Source organism: Camarhynchus parvulus, chromosome 4A (genome assembly GCF_901933205.1).
Source record: "Camarhynchus parvulus chromosome 4A, STF_HiC, whole genome shotgun sequence".
Classification (NCBI taxonomy): Eukaryota; Metazoa; Chordata; class Aves; order Passeriformes; family Thraupidae; genus Camarhynchus; species Camarhynchus parvulus.
In genome coordinates this window covers 7,593,098-7,609,763 of record NC_044600.1, presented here as the reverse complement: position 1 = coordinate 7,609,763, position 16,666 = coordinate 7,593,098, and the positions used below count along the sequence as shown (strand labels likewise).

General features: G+C 44.3%; 1 protein-coding gene across 4 annotated transcripts in view; it reads right to left on the bottom strand.

The window, feature by feature from the left end:
• The window catches only part of PLS3 (plastin 3), a 49,655-nt gene that overhangs the window by 4,017 nt on the left and 28,972 nt on the right, over positions 1-16,666 (bottom strand). For all 4 annotated transcript variants that reach the window (XM_030967525.1, XM_030967523.1, XM_030967526.1 and 1 more), the window contains 11 exons: positions 16,267-16,353; positions 9,512-9,675; positions 7,106-7,235; positions 6,543-6,675; positions 5,161-5,242; positions 4,358-4,523; positions 3,134-3,276; positions 1,714-1,809; positions 990-1,185; positions 268-346; positions 4-118 (listed from right to left, as the gene is read on the bottom strand). In XM_030967525.1, the coding sequence (XP_030823385.1) occupies positions 4-118; positions 268-346; positions 990-1,185; positions 1,714-1,809; positions 3,134-3,276; positions 4,358-4,523; positions 5,161-5,242; positions 6,543-6,675; positions 7,106-7,235; positions 9,512-9,675; positions 16,267-16,333 (1,371 nt within the window). In that variant the 5' untranslated portion in view covers positions 16,334-16,353. The remainder of the gene's footprint in view (positions 1-3; positions 119-267; positions 347-989; positions 1,186-1,713; positions 1,810-3,133; positions 3,277-4,357; positions 4,524-5,160; positions 5,243-6,542; positions 6,676-7,105; positions 7,236-9,511; positions 9,676-16,266; positions 16,354-16,666) is intronic.

Genomic DNA, 16,666 nt, shown 5'->3' with positions numbered 1-16,666 from the left:
TACCTTTTTCATATTTGCTCCAAGTTTAGGGTATGGAGGCTTGTTAACCTTATTCCAGTCAACAGGAACTTTGATCTTCTCATATAATTGCAGTATTACCAGTGCATCTTGGAGATCACTAAAGTGGAAAACACGGATTAAGCCTAATGTGTCGAGATTTGAGTGCACTCTGACTTTGTCACATCATGAATAATTACTATTCTTTACAGGTGTTTAAAATTTCCACAACAACAATAAAAAGAAAAAAAAAAGCTGTGTGAAGCTTACCCATAGAGGTGATTTACATGGGGGTTCACACCCAGGGAGTTCATCCAGTTGCGGAAGGTCCGTTCCTCACGTGTCTCTCCTACATGATGGAAAACAGGTTCAGTGCAAATTCTGCAAGTTCAAAGCTGAGCAGGGATTTCCATCCTGCAAGGCAGGGAGCTTTGAGCAGCAGAGCTCACCAGGAGGTTTCAAGCAGAAAAAGAGTATTTTTTTCTCTATTTCAAAGGAAGAGGGTGACCCTGCTATCTAGTCTTGGATGTAATTTTGATTTCACCAGGCCTCAGAAGAGCCTTTTGCTCTTTCTGCAAGAAAAAGGAGCAGAAAGGTCCTTCACATGGGTGTTATCTAACTGCTGTCACAGCCCAGTCCCAGTTGTGCCAACAATTAGCATTCCCATGGACATCTCACTGCATTTCTGAGGTTTTTTTGCCCATCACAGGAAACGGCAAAACCAAACTCCCCAGCATGGTGAGTGATGGGGTGCTGGCAGTGTGCCTACAGGTTCAGGCTCCACAACAGGGTCAGAGCAGCTGAACAGGCTGCCAGGTGCCCTTCTCATCTGCCCCAAATGAGTAAACACCCACTGCACTGCAGCACTGAAGCCTCAAATCATAAGTGTTAATTCAACAGAGATACCTCTGCAGGGCACAGCCTCCAGTGACACAATTGTTTACTTTAGACAGTCCCCCCCTGCTAATTTTGTAACTGATAAGGGCCATCACCTTCCAAGAGGGTCCAGTCGATGTCCTGGTTTTCAGGCTTGGTAAGTGCTGGGTACTTGTTGAACAGGTTGGCCACGAAGGCCAGGTTCAGTTTGGGGTTGCCACTGACCACGTCAGCCGGCGTGACGAACTGGCGGCAGCCCAGCCGATCCGCCTGCTGCAGCATGAACTCTGCCCTGCGCAGGTCATCCTTCTCCTGCAGGGATGCAATGGACAGCAGCTGTCATGGAGCACACTGGGCTACACTGCACAGCAGATGGGAAGCTCCTGACCACTGTCTGGAGCAAAGTCACAAGTCCATGTTTGGCATCAGTCACTAACTGGGCGAAGGGATGAGGCACACACACCAACCCTTGCTGCTGTGCCATTGCCATGGCTTGTCTTGCTATTTTTCTTAGCATTTTCTTAGCATTCTTCTCATTCCAAGCTCACATGCTGTCAAATTTTAATGCTTTTGGAACTTAGTGGCTCAAAAGAAGTCAATATGCTCCCCAATGGAGCAAGGCCACAGAGGATTTCTCAATTATCTCTGTTAATTGGAGGGTAGTGACCAGGCTGGCAGCAAGCACTCATTGAGCACACACCTGAGGTGTGCACATGGTCACTGACACTGTACACTCTCTAGAAATTAAGATACCAGGTTACCCAGATGTCATAGGACAATGACAGGGTACAGGGAGCTCAGGATCCTACAGGATGAGGACATGACAGCCTGAATACTTACATTGAAACCTGACATGTTAATATCAATCTGAGGCTCTCCTTCTTTCTGCCCTTTGGGGGCAATTTGATTGAGGAGGTGGAAATAGGCTCTGGAATCCTAAAATGAATGAAAAAGAAAATTCAGCTCTCCTGCACAGCAGTGAATACAATACACCACAACAATTCATTTCAAGCTCAGTTTTAGCAAGTCACCATGCATAATTGGCTTATGTACCTTTACTGAATTGCCAAAATCTGTAAGCTTAAAAGAGAGCACAATGGTAGAAATCCAGGCAGCAGGAAAGGAAACAAAGGGAAAAGGTTAGAAATATTTAAGAAGACAATTATGTGGTTTGACTGTTTGAAAGCTGCCTTTGCTACAAGCTCTGGTGTCACAGCCACCTCTGCAGTGGCTGGAGGAGGCAATGACCCCATGCTGCTCTCACTCACGGCCCCCAGATGCCCCAAGGCAGCCCAAACCTCTAGCCATTCCTACTGCCACAGCAATGATGAAAATGGCTCAGCGAAGACAAATTCCAAGCAAAAAGCTGATTATAAGATGTTTGAACATTTTCTTCTGTGCCTGTGCATTAGCTAGAACAGCTCAGAGGAGAGAGGCCAGGGATGGTCACAAAGCAGGAGGAGCCAAGAGCTGTGGTGATTATTTATCAACTACATGTCCTTTTAGTCCTCAGCACTAGGAAGGACCTCAGCATATCATGGCAGTCTAGGGGATGCACCAGAGAAGCTAACAGCTATCAGCAAAACTGTAAGTAATTCTGAAGGTGGAAATAAGACTGACCATGCACACAACAGGTCAGATCTATGATCTTCACACACCTCAATTATCAATTTCTTTTTCTATCTCAATGCTCTTTCTCCTACTTGAAACTGCTGGCCATGTGAATAAGCTCCAGAAAACTGCTGAGACCAGTGTCCAGATGCCCCACACTGATCCACAGTCATCATCCTCCATTTCACGTCCCCACTCCCATTCCTACTAAACCCAGGGTGAAGAATAAGAGCTCTTGTTTCCCTTCCTCTCTCCAGCCCATGACATTTTAGATGAAATGCCATCACCTGCCAAGAGTATGTGGAAGTCTCACTCTCCAGTGAAGCATTTCTCCTGTTATCTCCATCAAAATACGGATTAAGGACATTTGAAAACACATAAGCAATACCAGTTTCAGAGCTGATTAAGACACACAACAGCAGCACTGGAGGATCAGACAGTTCAACACTGGGCTCAGCCTCATGGCAAGAGAGAACAGCACTGCAGGACCTCAAATACAACATCCAAACACCCCTGGTAAGAGCACTCAGTGTGTTAGAGTCAAGAAAGGTCCTGCCTGAGGAGGAAAGGCCTCATTTTCACATGCAAACACATCCCTGTCCAGCTCCAGCCTTTTCCCAGGCACTGCAAACCAGGAGAGTTTTGGTACCTTGATATCTGAGCTGAAGTTACTGATTTTGTGCCAGCCTGCGTTTTCCAGGTGGAAGTTGGCCCATCTTAGGAGCAGCTCTTCTGGGGATAGTTTCATAAGGTCCTCCAGATTTTCACCATCACGAAGTAAGGCAGCCAGTGCTACAAGAAAAAGGATTGTGAGGGGAGAGTCAAACCTGCAGACCAGAATTCGAGCTGCAGCAAGATTTCAGGGGGGTACAATACCAACTACTGATTATGTCAAAATATTCTGGGTATTAGCAGAGTTTTCCTTAGTGGGTTGTTACTCAGAGAGTATAAATGATCTAGAAATATATGTGTAAAAAAGTATTTTCCCTTTTCTTGTGTAACAAAATTCTCTGGACTTTATGTGCAATCTTTTAAGCTGATGACAGGAAGCTAAATGCAAATGCACTTCTGTCTCAATGAAAAATGCTTCCAAGCAGTTTCATAAGCACCATTAAAAAAACCCAAAGGAGCCAAGATAAGCACCCTTTCAGCTGGCCAGTGCTTCCTCTGCCATGAATTTTCAATCTAAACCAAACAATGTCAACACTTCATGATGGGGAAGCTTAAATAAAAGACACTGAAGCCCTTCCATCCATCTGGATGCTCTGATAGCACATTAAGGAATATCACAGCTCTTCAGATGATTTGAAATTTTAAATTTTGGAGGCTGTCATGCAGGACCAAGTGAGCACTGGGAGAGATCTGCAGCATCAGTCTCTCACCATCAAGGACAAAGTGAGAGCTCAACTGCTCCACTGACAGTAGCAAGGAGGATTTTAGAACCAAGTAACTACCACAGAGCTGAAGCCCTTTTTTTTTTTTTTTTTTGAGAAAGCTATGCAGTTGTCTATAATCCTAAAAGGATCCAAGCAGCTTTTGCCACATCCCAGCACCACAGGAGCCTGCAGCTGGAGCAGCCTAGGGCATCACCCAGCAGTGTGTGCCCAGGCTTAAGCCAAGCTGCATCCTGACTTACAGGCTGGTGCTCAGCCAGCTCTGCAAGGCTGATACACATCACCAGGCTGGCAGAGCCCACCTGCACAACCCTGCTGCACAGCTCCCAACAGGCTGGAGAGCATTCAGCTTGGCACATGCCCTGGTAATCCTCCATCCAGCAGAGAGGAGGGAGGGAAGAGGCAGAGGCAGGGCTGGGGCTGGCAGCACAAGCCAGGCTGTGTCCATGCTGTAGAGGAATCACTCAGGATTTCATTACCTTCATTTCTGCTGAGCTCGATGTCAGCAAACAAGCCGATCTTGATGACCTGCCAGAGCAGCCCCAGGACCAGGTGGGGCTTCCCCTCCCTCAAGTCCTCTGCGCCAATGTTGACAACATGGCAGCCGATGGCAGACGCAGAATTCAAGGCCAGGTTCAGGTTCTCCTGCAAACAGCAGAGCCCAGTCACACACAGCCCAGGGAGATGCTGCTTTCCCTTTCATCCAGCACCAGCACAGTGCAGGTTCCCCCCTTGTCCTTGCTCCAGCTCACAGGAAACACTCCCAGCTGAAGTTTTAAGGGAGCTGTGGTGGCAGGAGGCTGAATCAATAAGAACAGAACTAGGCACCAGGGTTTAATTTCAGCCTCTGGTATTTAGTTTCAGCCTCAGAGTTAGTTGCATCTAGTGGCATCGACAAGAATAAGGCTAGAGAAGTGCTAATTTGCACACACAGAGGGATCCTCACAAAAACAACCTGCCCTAGTATGAAATGATTCATGGTTAACACCAATATCACATTGTTTAAAAAAGACAGTGCTGTACCTAATCACCACAGCAATATCATGTGTGCACAACATTTCAGCCACTTTACCCACTTTGTCATTAATTCAGCATTTTTTAACCATGCCCACAGAACTGTCAATTATGCATGGTACAAAACTGCATTTAATAATTAAACAGAAGCTATAAAATTTGCTCCTTTCCAACATTCCACAATAATGCCTTGAGCTACCATGCAACATTCATTAATTCTATATTATTATATGAATTTCAGAAAATAAAATACAGAAATGCTTTATACCTGAATTATGAATGGTGTGAGTTTCTTCTTATTAATTGCTCTTTCATCAATTGTGTCAGGAACAGAAAGATTGATCATTTTGCTGTTAGGAAGAAAACCAGTGATATTTGAAAAACACTTAGTATTTAATCTGAACAAAACTCAATGCACTGTGACAATACTCACAAAGCACATTTCCTTCAGCCTGCTTGTTTTTGTGTAATTTTTTTTACATAAAAATCAAGACTGCATAAATCAGAAGTTAATATTTACATTATCAAGAATGTATTTGTAACTAATAGCTAAGCCTGAAACTTTAAACATGTTCCCAGCCACTACTGATCTCAGCTGCTGGAGCAAAAAGAGCACATGAATTATTCACAGTGTAGTTCCTGAACCAGTGAAGACTCATTGCTGCTGACATCCACTGCACATTCTAGTAAGACAACAAACTTCCTCCTATTGTAAAGGTTTACTACTGCTGGCAAGAAAACCTGCCCCAAAAAAGAACAAACACTTGGAGAGCTCAGTGGGGAGCATGTGAGCACAATGAATTTTTAATCAACACCAAAAATGGCAAATTTAAACTTTATAGTATGAACTACTTCCTACTCAGTTCAGTCTTTGCCTAAAGCCATGAATTACTTGAAACTTGGGAAATAAATAAACTAAAAATATGCATCATGAGCTAAAGTTAAAAAATAAAAGCAGTATAAAGAGACGATGTCACTCACTTAAACTTACTTTGTGTATTGATACAGAGATCCTGAAATTCCAAGTTGATCCAGTTCTCCACTATATTAATCCACTTACAATAAAATAAATTAACCTAACCCATAAAACCAACAAAAATCTCATACACAGAAGGTTGCTGGTATCTAGCAGCCCTGGATGCCTTCTGTTCTCAGCACGTAACAGAATAAGTCACCAAACCTACTTAGTGCAGTTATTAAAAAGAACAAGAAGACTCCCAGAAAATCCATTTTTGGCTTAATGCATAATAAGGTCACTAACATTCCCATGGAGAACACTGTCTGCCTAAACATCCAGGAGAATGGGTCATTTATCACATGTGCCTCTCCCCAGGCTACCCAGCACCCAGCTGAGTTTGCACCAGGACAACTCCTGCTCCCACAGAGCACCTTCTGCCCCCTCAGCAAACTCAGTCTCAAGCCCAAACAAAAGCACTGGATGAAAATATCAGCTGGCACCAAAGCTGAGGCATCACACAATGGCAATGAAAGCCTGAGAGACTGAGTCTCTTTTTATATTTGCAGAACGTTGTGCACACACACTAGTCACAAAACCAGCCTAGAACAGGATGAAAATTCCCCAAACTGCATTTTCAGAAAGGTATTTTGCTGATTTTTAACTTCTTTAATTCAGATGTCATCATGACTTACCATAGCACAATCCCATCTCCCACAGCATTGAACAGGTCATCTGTATTTGGGTTCATTGGAATAACATGCCGACAGTCAGGATCATTTTCCAGGGCTTTGTTTATCCAGTTTACAAAGGCATATTTCTCCTCCTCTAAGATAACCAATCATAAATTTAATACAGGTTTTTTCATAACAAAGATTTTCCCAAAAGAAGCAGAGTACAATAGCCCAGGGAAAAAACCGCCCCACTACCATTACCACACATTTTATTAGTCACACAAAGCTTAAAGAAAGAAGAGTCTCACAACTATCAGAACATTTCTATTATCTACTTGTTACTTAAAACTTCATCAGACTCAAGTGTGACACAAGGACTTCATCAGCAAGCAAATAAGAACACATTTAACTTATACACTGTTAAATTTGCAGCACACAAATTCTGTCCTGCTTTCACCCTGATGTGAGATCACTCCGCTCTCAGAGAACTAGAGCACAGCACATGGCATGGCAGGGTAGAAATGGGCTGGTTTTGGCACAGGGCCGCCAAAAACCCAAGAGAAAAGTGAGAGGCAGAGTGGTACCTGAGTAGGAGTGCTGGGTGCCCTCGCTGGAGAGCTCTGAGGTGCCCCCAATGGCACAGATTCCTTCCTTCCTGTTAATGGCTCTCCGGAATGTTTTAGCGATATCGCTGCTTTTCACCTCTTGGAAAATCTACAATTGAAAGTGCTCTGTTAGGCAAGAAAAATTCATCTTCATGGACAAAAAGGACCACAGAAGGAGTTATTTCTTTTCAGCTTTAAAGCAAACTTCACAGTAAAATCAGCAAATGTGAAGGGCCCAGCAAGGGTGTAGTGGTATTAAATCTGCCATGGACAGTGGGCAGTCATCCCACTTTCCCAAACACACACTGCAAGTGCCTATTGAAATAGAAGCATTAGGCATTAAGTACCTTGCATATATTTACCATTACAAGTAGATTTCAAGAGACCACAAGAAAAAAAAAGCATGAAACCTTTGCAGTCTGAGCACAGGTAACACATGCAGCAGGTCCTGCAGGGCCAAACTTGAGAAAGCTGTGGTGCAATTTAGACCCTTCTGTGTAAGCCAGATGCTCATGTGACTGTGACTTTAATTCACACAAAAGACTTCATCCACAACCCAACAACAATTCTCTTTAAGCATGTAAGTCAAATCAGCAATAAAGTGTAACAATGAGTGCTCCAAGTAAAGATTCCCCCTTCCTCAACAGCAGGCTTCACCTGACTGGTGAAACACCCTCTTGTTGGAGGGCAGAAGAGATGCTTTAGCACAGAAGACTGCACATGCCATCTGCACAGGTTGGATGCTACTGTTAGTGGCCCCAAGGCCCTACAGAACTGAGCAGCTATTAGTAAAAAAATACATTCAGTGGCTGGAAGCCTACTGTAACTCTCTCAAAGCTAAACTAAATTAGTTTAAGCCAAGCTGAAAATACAAATGAAATGTGTAGAGGTTCTCTAAACATGACCCAGAAAAGGACAATGAAACTACAGGGCCAGGCTGCTGGTTGTCACACCTTACCTTCCCTGTTCCTTAAACACAGGGAAGGTGGTAAGTCAAAATGATGATAAGCACAGTTAAATAATCTCCTGATGGCAAGCAGAGGTTGATCAGGTAAAGCTGACTGAAGATCTGAGAGTTCAAAAGTTGGGGGATTTCTGGTTGGTTGGCTTTAACCACAAGGATTTTGTTTTAGATCTATTTATTTTAAAATTTCCTGGGTTAACTACTATATTCTTGAGAATAGGTGCTCTAATGCTGAGGTACCACTAAGTCACTTGGTCCCAATGTAAAGACAGTTCATGCCATTCTTTGTATCATAAACTCCAGCAAAAATGCTCAGAGCAAGAGTACAGTTTGTAAAAATCATACAGCTAAGCATTGCTGCTAATGTACACCTCAGCTGCCTTAGGGCAGCTGTCTTAGGACAATTTGTCTTTACTCAATCATTGGCACCTTTCAAATGTGACAGAAGAGATTTATTTCTTCCTTCCTAGTGCAAAGTTAAGAGTTATGGACCAGCTCAAACCAACAGCTGAAACATGCACCCAGCATGCAAGTGTTTACAAACTGCAAACTCCAACTTACTAGATGGCTCCGAACTCAAAAAGTTCAGAGGGTCTGAAAACAATTAAGGAACAGGAAGCGAAGAAAAATTAAGAAATATCAAGAAAACTAATTGGCATGAAAACAGCTCCCTCAATGTACTGCACATACTTTAATTACTCCTTCAGCATTCAGTCATCAGAGAATCAAAAAGATGAAAAACATACATCGAAGAAGTCTTGCATTTTTGTAAAAATTAATAAATGTTTAAATTCTGGCCCATTTCTACTAAAAAAGACTGATATTCCAACTTGTACTCATCACCCTTATTCCTGGCTTTCCTTTTCCAGGCAAGAGATTTGGATTTTCCTAGATTAGCACCTAACACAAATCCAAGTGTGTCTTGAGATGCCCTTTCAACTCTTTAGCAAATACTTGTAGTCCCATTAAACCAAGAAAGGAAATTATACTGATACACAGGGAAAACAAGCCTGTGTGCCTGGAAAAACTGAATAGCTTCCAGTAAATGCTGTAAGCTTGGATCACTGCAAGTCTTTCTTTCCAGTTGTCACATCATGTGGAAACAGTATTTTGGCCTCCAATGAAGCTATCACATAGTAAAACCACATGGATTCTTTTTGGTTGGTTGATTGGCTTTTGTTCAAAAACCAACCAATATTTCTCCTCTGTCCAAATCTAAGGGCTGTCAATGACAGCACAAAAGACTGATCATATACAGATACCTGTACAGAGAACTGATTTTTACATGGCTAGAATGATGAGTTTGTCAAAAGAAAATTAGGATTAGGGTAAGTGGCTGAGAAGTCAGGTTTGATCTCATCTCCTTAGCTTTGTCTAAAAGGGGCCCCCCAGGCTGCTGGCAATTCAGAAATATCACTTACATAGACGAACTCTTCAAAACTAATCTTCCCATCTTTGTTCTTGTCACCATCAATCATGAGCTTCTGGATGATCTCTCTCACTTTGTAGCCAGGGAGAGGCAGGCTGGCCTCCTTGAACAGCTCGTGCAACTCGTAGTCACAGATGAACCCATTGCTGTTGAGGTCTGAGGAAGAGAAGAGGCAGCAGAAGGTTTTAGAAATGTCCCTGTACCTGACAGAACTGACCCCCAACAGAGGGGCAAAAATGTGAACCCCCCCATGTCCAAGAGCTTCATGGAGAGCAACCTGCACACTGGGGACCTGCTGAACCCATGGGCACACAGCAGGATGGCCACACCAAAAATATCAAGGAGTACAAAGCACACCCATAGGGACCAAAGGCACACAGTACATACACACAGCACATCCTCAGAGAGTGCCCCAGCACAAGTCCTGGGAGCCCTCCAGCTCTGGCAACAGCAGCTTTGAAGCAGGACTGCCCACGATGACTCTGGGCACATGTGACCAGTCTGGTGTTAAAGTTCCACAGCAGAACATCTGTATTTTCATAAACAATCTCCAGAATGTCTCTTTTTATGTCTAAATACCACAGCCCTTGCATGTTAAAAATAGATGGTCAAGAAACACAGCACCTCTTATGTTCTGAACTAAAAACACCAAGTCAGCTCTGCAGTTGCATTTTTATCATGTTGTCAATGATATTCTCCATTTAACACTGACAGCAAATTGCAGATATTTTACTGCTGCCCAAGAGTGCTCTGCTAGGACATTGGCTTTCACAGCCTATCACCAAGCCACAGCAGTGCCATGTGTTTAGTGACATAGTGTCACCTACCTGAGGGAGAAAACAAGAATCCAGTGTGGCACTGGAGCTTTGCACATCACAGATCCCAACCTCTCTGGGGATACCACCACATCTACTGACCACACATGGCAAATCCAGCGTCCTCAGACTTTCTTCAGGCAGGTGATGTTTTCCAGCCACAGGCAGGGGTTGGGTGCCTCCTTCCCCAGGATGAGCAGATTGCTGCTCACAGCAGAGCTGGCACCCACATTTCAGCAGAGCTGGGTCCCCAAGCAGACAGAGCATTTGAAGCAGCTGTACAGCCCAGATTCACACCTCAAGACAAAAGTATGACCCTCCAGCCCCATCTTTGGGGAGGCAGGGATTCAGGGCATGTTGTGCTGGTGCTGGCTCAGTAACAGGATGCTAAAATCCCTTTGCTGTAGGCAAGTGCTACAGACAGCCCAGGGAAGTTAATTTAGTGCCTGAAGAGCTGCACCAGCCCCAGAATTTGGTTATCTTCAAGAGGGAATCTCACCACAGCCACTGGGGTCAGTATTTATGCTTGAAGGGAGATACTTTCAAGAATAAAGAAAACAATCAGGATAGCTCTAAGGCCCAGAGTTTTGGTTGTTTTTTTTTACCAAATTGTGGAGGTCAATTTACTTTTAATGAGGATTCTGTGGTTTTTAGGTTTTGTTTCACAGCAGTGTTCCAGCAAGCAGCACGTTTGCACCACCACTCCAGCCTCATTTTCCAGATCCATATGGGAATATGGGATTTTAAAACTGTTTTTATCAGTTAGCAAGAAAGTGAAACTGCTCAGTGGCAAATACCTGAAGTAACCAGAGCAAATCTGTACTCCCTCCTACACCCCAGTCTCTGTGTCTCAGACTAAGGAAGAGCATCAATTCCAGTGGAATAATAAATACACTAAACTACTTCATGAAAAGTCAGTGTTTACAATAGTGCTGAGGAAATAAAGTGTTTTGGGGCAATGATTTAATGATAACAATAGGCTGCTCTCTGGCCTTCAATTTTAGAATTTTATTCTGAAATAATACAAGCTTACAAAGGCAAGATTTATTAACAGTCCAGCCTGAGATGTCATGAGCAAACTATTTCCCCTCTAGATAAATCACAGCTTCTATTACAGTATTTTTATTACTGAAACTAACTTTACAATATGCATATTTTCCCCTCCTTACAGCCAGTGAGGAAAATAAGTCAAGAAGGGATTTCCTAATCTCCAGGGCCTATGAACCTAAAACAAAACTTTACTTTCACCCTCAGCCTGCAGCCAACTCCCTTGCTTTTGCCTGTGCCTGACTGAACCAACCAAAATCCCTCAGCATGCTGCCAAATTAAGCAGGTAAATCCAAAAACATCTGTTTATCATTTCTTCCAGTCAATGCACCACCAGTTTTACAGTTACGCAAATGTAAGAGTAGATGTAAGCAGCAGGCAAAGGACAGAGAAAAATAAGACTTCAAAATATAAATTGTATCCTTGATGGGATCCAATTTTGATTCAGATTTGGTAAAGGTTTTCCTCTTGACTTTGTGTCTAGGTTAAGCATTCAGAAGTGTTTCTGATTCAGGCTTGCATGTGCTATGTCTGAGCCTATTCAGATGCAGAAGGGATAAAACCTTACATGGTATTTAATGAGGCAGAAGCCTCTTAGGTGAGACAGTAGGAAACTGAGCTCCAAATTCTGCAACTCCAATATGGGACATATGGATAAAAGGATGCTGAAAACCTGTTAAGATCTTGGTTCTACCTATGAAGCCCTGCAGGGCAGGTATGAGGAATTTACTCCAAGCTGGGTCAACATCTGCCCAGTTTGCTTTGATTCACTCCTGCAATCAGCATCTTCCCAGTCCTCCAGGTGTGCTTAGTTCAAAGATTTACATTTGTGCACTAAAAAAAAAAAATAAATAGGAGCTCTGCCACAGGAAGAGCCCCTGAAATGCACACTCACAAGGGAGCTCACATAGATCAGCAGCATGGCACGAAGAAAGATTTTGCCCATCAGGAAAGGCTGCACTGGGCTCAAACAAACAGCACAAAATCAAGGATGAAGGACACACCCTAGCTCACTCAAAACCTTTAATTCTCAGGACTCAGGACCTAAGCTCTTGCAACCCCTAACAATATCCCAAATATCCACTTGTATGACCTACTCAGCCATAGTATTCTGGGAAAAAAATTAATCACTGGTTTATTTCACAGAGTAAAAGGGCATCCATGCGCCAGACTTTTGGGAGTGGGAATTATAAGTAAATCAGGTATGTTAGTTTAACTGTAAGACCACACACCAAGATACTGGTTTTGCACTGAAGATGCTCTCATTTCAAGATTTGGCTTCTTGGCCACAGAAGGGCAGATTTGAGTGTTAAAACTGATGGTTTTACCATAAAGTGGTGCTGGCCCATGGTTCTGGCAGCAGAGTCAAGTAGTGATTGACTATGAGATGGAAAATGGAGCTGTTCTTAACATGTCAACCAGACTGACATGACAAATAGACCTGCAATCCCTATTCCACAGGGCAGCTGCTTCTCTTCCTACTGTCTCTGTTCCCCTTCTGGCATCAAATGTACAAAGAAGCAGCATTAAAAAAAAAAATTAAACACCAAAAAACTCCACCTCTGCAGTACCAGACAGTTCCAAAATTATTTCCAGCATCACTGCAGGCCCATCATATGGTGCCTTTCTGGATGTCCTGCAACGAGCCCTGACTTCAGACAGAACTCTCTAACAAAATCTGAGCTGGTGTTGAGCAGCTGAAGAGGCTGTCAAAATAGAAGCCATCCCAAATGAAATGGTTCGGCGGCCTGCCCAGCATTACTAATGGAAGAAAGTGAAATTGTTTTAACAGACAAGCTACAGCCTGGATTCATTATAGTCTGCCTGATGGAAAGGAAACTACAGCACATCTGAAGTTTCCTATTTCTACTGAAAGATGCATGCATGCCAGTGTTCTAAACCTGGGAAAGGTCATGGCACAAGGCACGGCACCTCTGCCGTGTGCAGGTGGCGCAGCAAAGCCGCCACGAATCCCAAAAGCTGCTTCAAGCTCCAGCTCAGCTTCCTCCTGAGGACAAGCACTTAAAATAGCTTAAATAACAGGATGCTAGAGGGGGAAAGTAACCCACACGTTTCCTTTTAAGGACATATGCTCAGCAGGAGCATAGGATCACAGATCCCTATTTGCCCTAAGCAAACGTCTTGGAGCATTGTTTTACCACCTTGGAGTGCTGCACAAAGTGTTCAGCCCAGTTATGATTTTTGAGTACTTCATGTTTCCAGAAAAGATGCTTATCTATGCTTATCTTAGAAGGAAAGAGAATGAAGACAAATAAACAGAGCAAGTTTGTGGATTTTTTTCTGCCACACCTCCCCTCTGAAGTGCCCCTGTTTGGCCAAGTACACACACAGGCACCTGTTCCACAGAACAAATCCAGAGATCCAATGAGATCTGGAGCAACCTGTTCTTCTCCCACTAAGCTGTGGGTCACTCCAAGCCTAGACAGTTCCAATGCCCCACTAATTACTGTTTTCAAACATGACAAAGCTATTTTTCCCCCACTGCTCTTTACAACTCGGATCAGTTCCAAGACAAATAACTGCCTGTAGGATGGTGGGAGCTGCTTGTCTGTACTACAGCTGGCTTTGGTGATAACCTTCAGCAGTGGTTTCTCACCTGTGGACTGTTCTAATAAGGATGTCTATGGGACTCATGCCTTTTGCTGGCTGTCAGAGAACAGCACATCAGTTGCATGGGAGAGAGGAAATACCTTCAAGTGGCATGGAAGGCAAGTGGTGACAGAGCACACAGTAAATCACCTCACTGCCTCCCAGCATCCCCAGATGTCTCAATCCAGTCCAGCTGCAGACAGAAAAGCTGGTCAAACACACACCTTTAAAGCCCCATCAGCCTACCCATCCAGAGCAGCAGCTTGCCCCATGCTGGAGTTCAAGCAGGTCTCTAGGAAGCCCAACCAGCTGTACACTGGAGCAGGGCATATCTTAGTGAGCAGCAATCACCCTCTGAAATGTTTCCTCCTCCCCACATCTCCTTCATGACATCCTAGAAACCAACCAGCTGAGTTTTGCTATAACCATGGTTCTCAGCTGTGTTCCAAATCTTCCAGATAGCTGGGAGATGAAAAACAGGGTTCACTTTACACAGCAGTCTTAGTCCAGCTTCTGTTCCCATTCACTGGAGATGCTATTCGAAGTTTCAGTGAAAGGCAGTGACCCAGCCAGTGACCAGCTCCGTATCCCAGGGCAAACATGGCTCCTTCAGGCAAGAATAAAGGGAATGAGAGCATTAAAGACACTCCTGACAGGTGTGTCCCACATGCTTGCAGGCTCTACCATGCCTAAATCACACAAAACAAGGCAGTTGAAAAGAACTGGCAGATCCTATCTCATTTGTGGGTACATCCAGGATAATTAGCACATTCCTCATTAATATTAAAGTTCTGACACTGCCTTTATAATTTAAAACCAAACAGGGACCCACATCCTGAGCAGGGTGAGCTGGTTTCCTACAAGAAACCAGGATCTGACTTGTGTTTCTCCATGTTTCCAACCTAATCTTGATCATTTCCCCCACACTAATGACAAAAAAGCCACCACATTCCAGAGAGGTTAATAATTTTAAATGTATCCAAGGACAGAACAGGCTGCCTACATCCCAGCCTTAATGCAACTGCACTAAGAAGCACATTAGACAGAGAGAAACACCATGCTTCCTCCCAAGGAACAACTCCCTCTGCAGCAGGTCACTTCTACCTGCTGCAAAAGTCTTGAGGAGAGCAAGAGAGGAGAGGGAACTCCTTAAAATGCAACTTCCTTCAAGTTACAATAGAGGATACTGCTCCATGAGAATCAGTTGCCTCTGAAATTCTCATTTCTCTTGGCAGATGGGAAATTCTGAGCAAGTGAGAGTTTTCACAGCCACCCTGCCCTAGAGGGTGCTACCACCCAATACAGATAAGAGGCAACTATGATTTTATATATATAACCAGTGCTCAAGTGATGCCCATATCCAGTTAAAAGAACAAAATGCTGGCTCTCAGTGCTTGTGCAACTTGAGCCTGGCCAGTGCCAGTCCCGGGTGTGGTTCCCCAGCTGAACACACTGACCTCAGTCCCCCCGGGCTGCGCTCCAGCGCCCATCCCACCCCTCCCTGCTGGTTCTCTGACCCTTCAGTAAGCCATAGCAAGAAACTAAACCAACAGAAAAACATGTTTTCCATTATGTCAGATTTTTGCCCATTTCAGCTTCCTGAAGCAGCCTGCCAGAGGCTTCTGTGATGCCAGGGCAGGGGGAAAGCTGGGAGGCAGGAGGAGCAGCCCCTAGAGGAGGCTGTGCAGCGCCTGGAGCACAGCAAGCTGAGGGAGATCAGCAGAGATGGAGCCACCAGAGGGCAATGGAGGTGTGCTCAGCACAAGGCATTGATCATCACCACCAGCTGCTCCACTGAGGCCGGGTAAACAAATTCAGTTTTGCCTACAAGCCCCAAAATGCACCTGGCACAAGCCAAAAATGCAGCACCTACACTGGCCATGCACACAGCTCAGCCAGCCTGCCAAACCAACACCACCAGAACCAAGCACTCTGCAAGCCCTGAAGTGCTGCCAAGGCCAAAGCAATGCAAAGCCTGTCTGGATATTTCTTCTGCCATCAGGAAGCAACAAAGCCCACCCTGGAGCAAGAGTGCAGGGCTGTCTGCCAGTGCTCCCTGATAGCCAGACTGCCTTGTTCCTGCCTTTGTGCTCCTTGGCCAAAGTGACAAGCCAGAAGCAACAAAGCTGCCAAGGGACTCCTCGGCACAGAGACAATCATGAGACCAGCAGAATGCCCACATCCTGCTGGCACTGCTGCTCATCACAGGGGTGGGATAAATCCAATTCAAATGTGCAGCAGACAGGAGCAAGGTGCCCTCCTCTGTGTGACTTACCAACTTTAGCAAAAGCCTCCTTGAGTTCCTCCAGCTCATCTTTGGAGATTTGCATGGTGTTGGCCATCTCATGAATTTAGGGAGTACCTGAAAAAAGAACACTGAATGAAACCGGGCTGCATTCAACAACACAGCTTCCAACAGCAGCATAGCAACAATCAGTACCAGTGTCACCACACTTCCTGGGACCATGTTTATCTTTCCACTAAGAAAACAGATGTGTCAAACTCAGAGATGGGAAATACACTCTTTAACAAGTCAAAAAGCCCATTAGCCTTGTCAATATTTAGCTCTGTGTGTTATTTTATGACTATGGTGTTCTGAACATATTAAGGTACCTGCTGTCAGTGTATTCTGTAGGTCAGAACTCACATCTCCAGAGATTTTCCACAACTTTGAA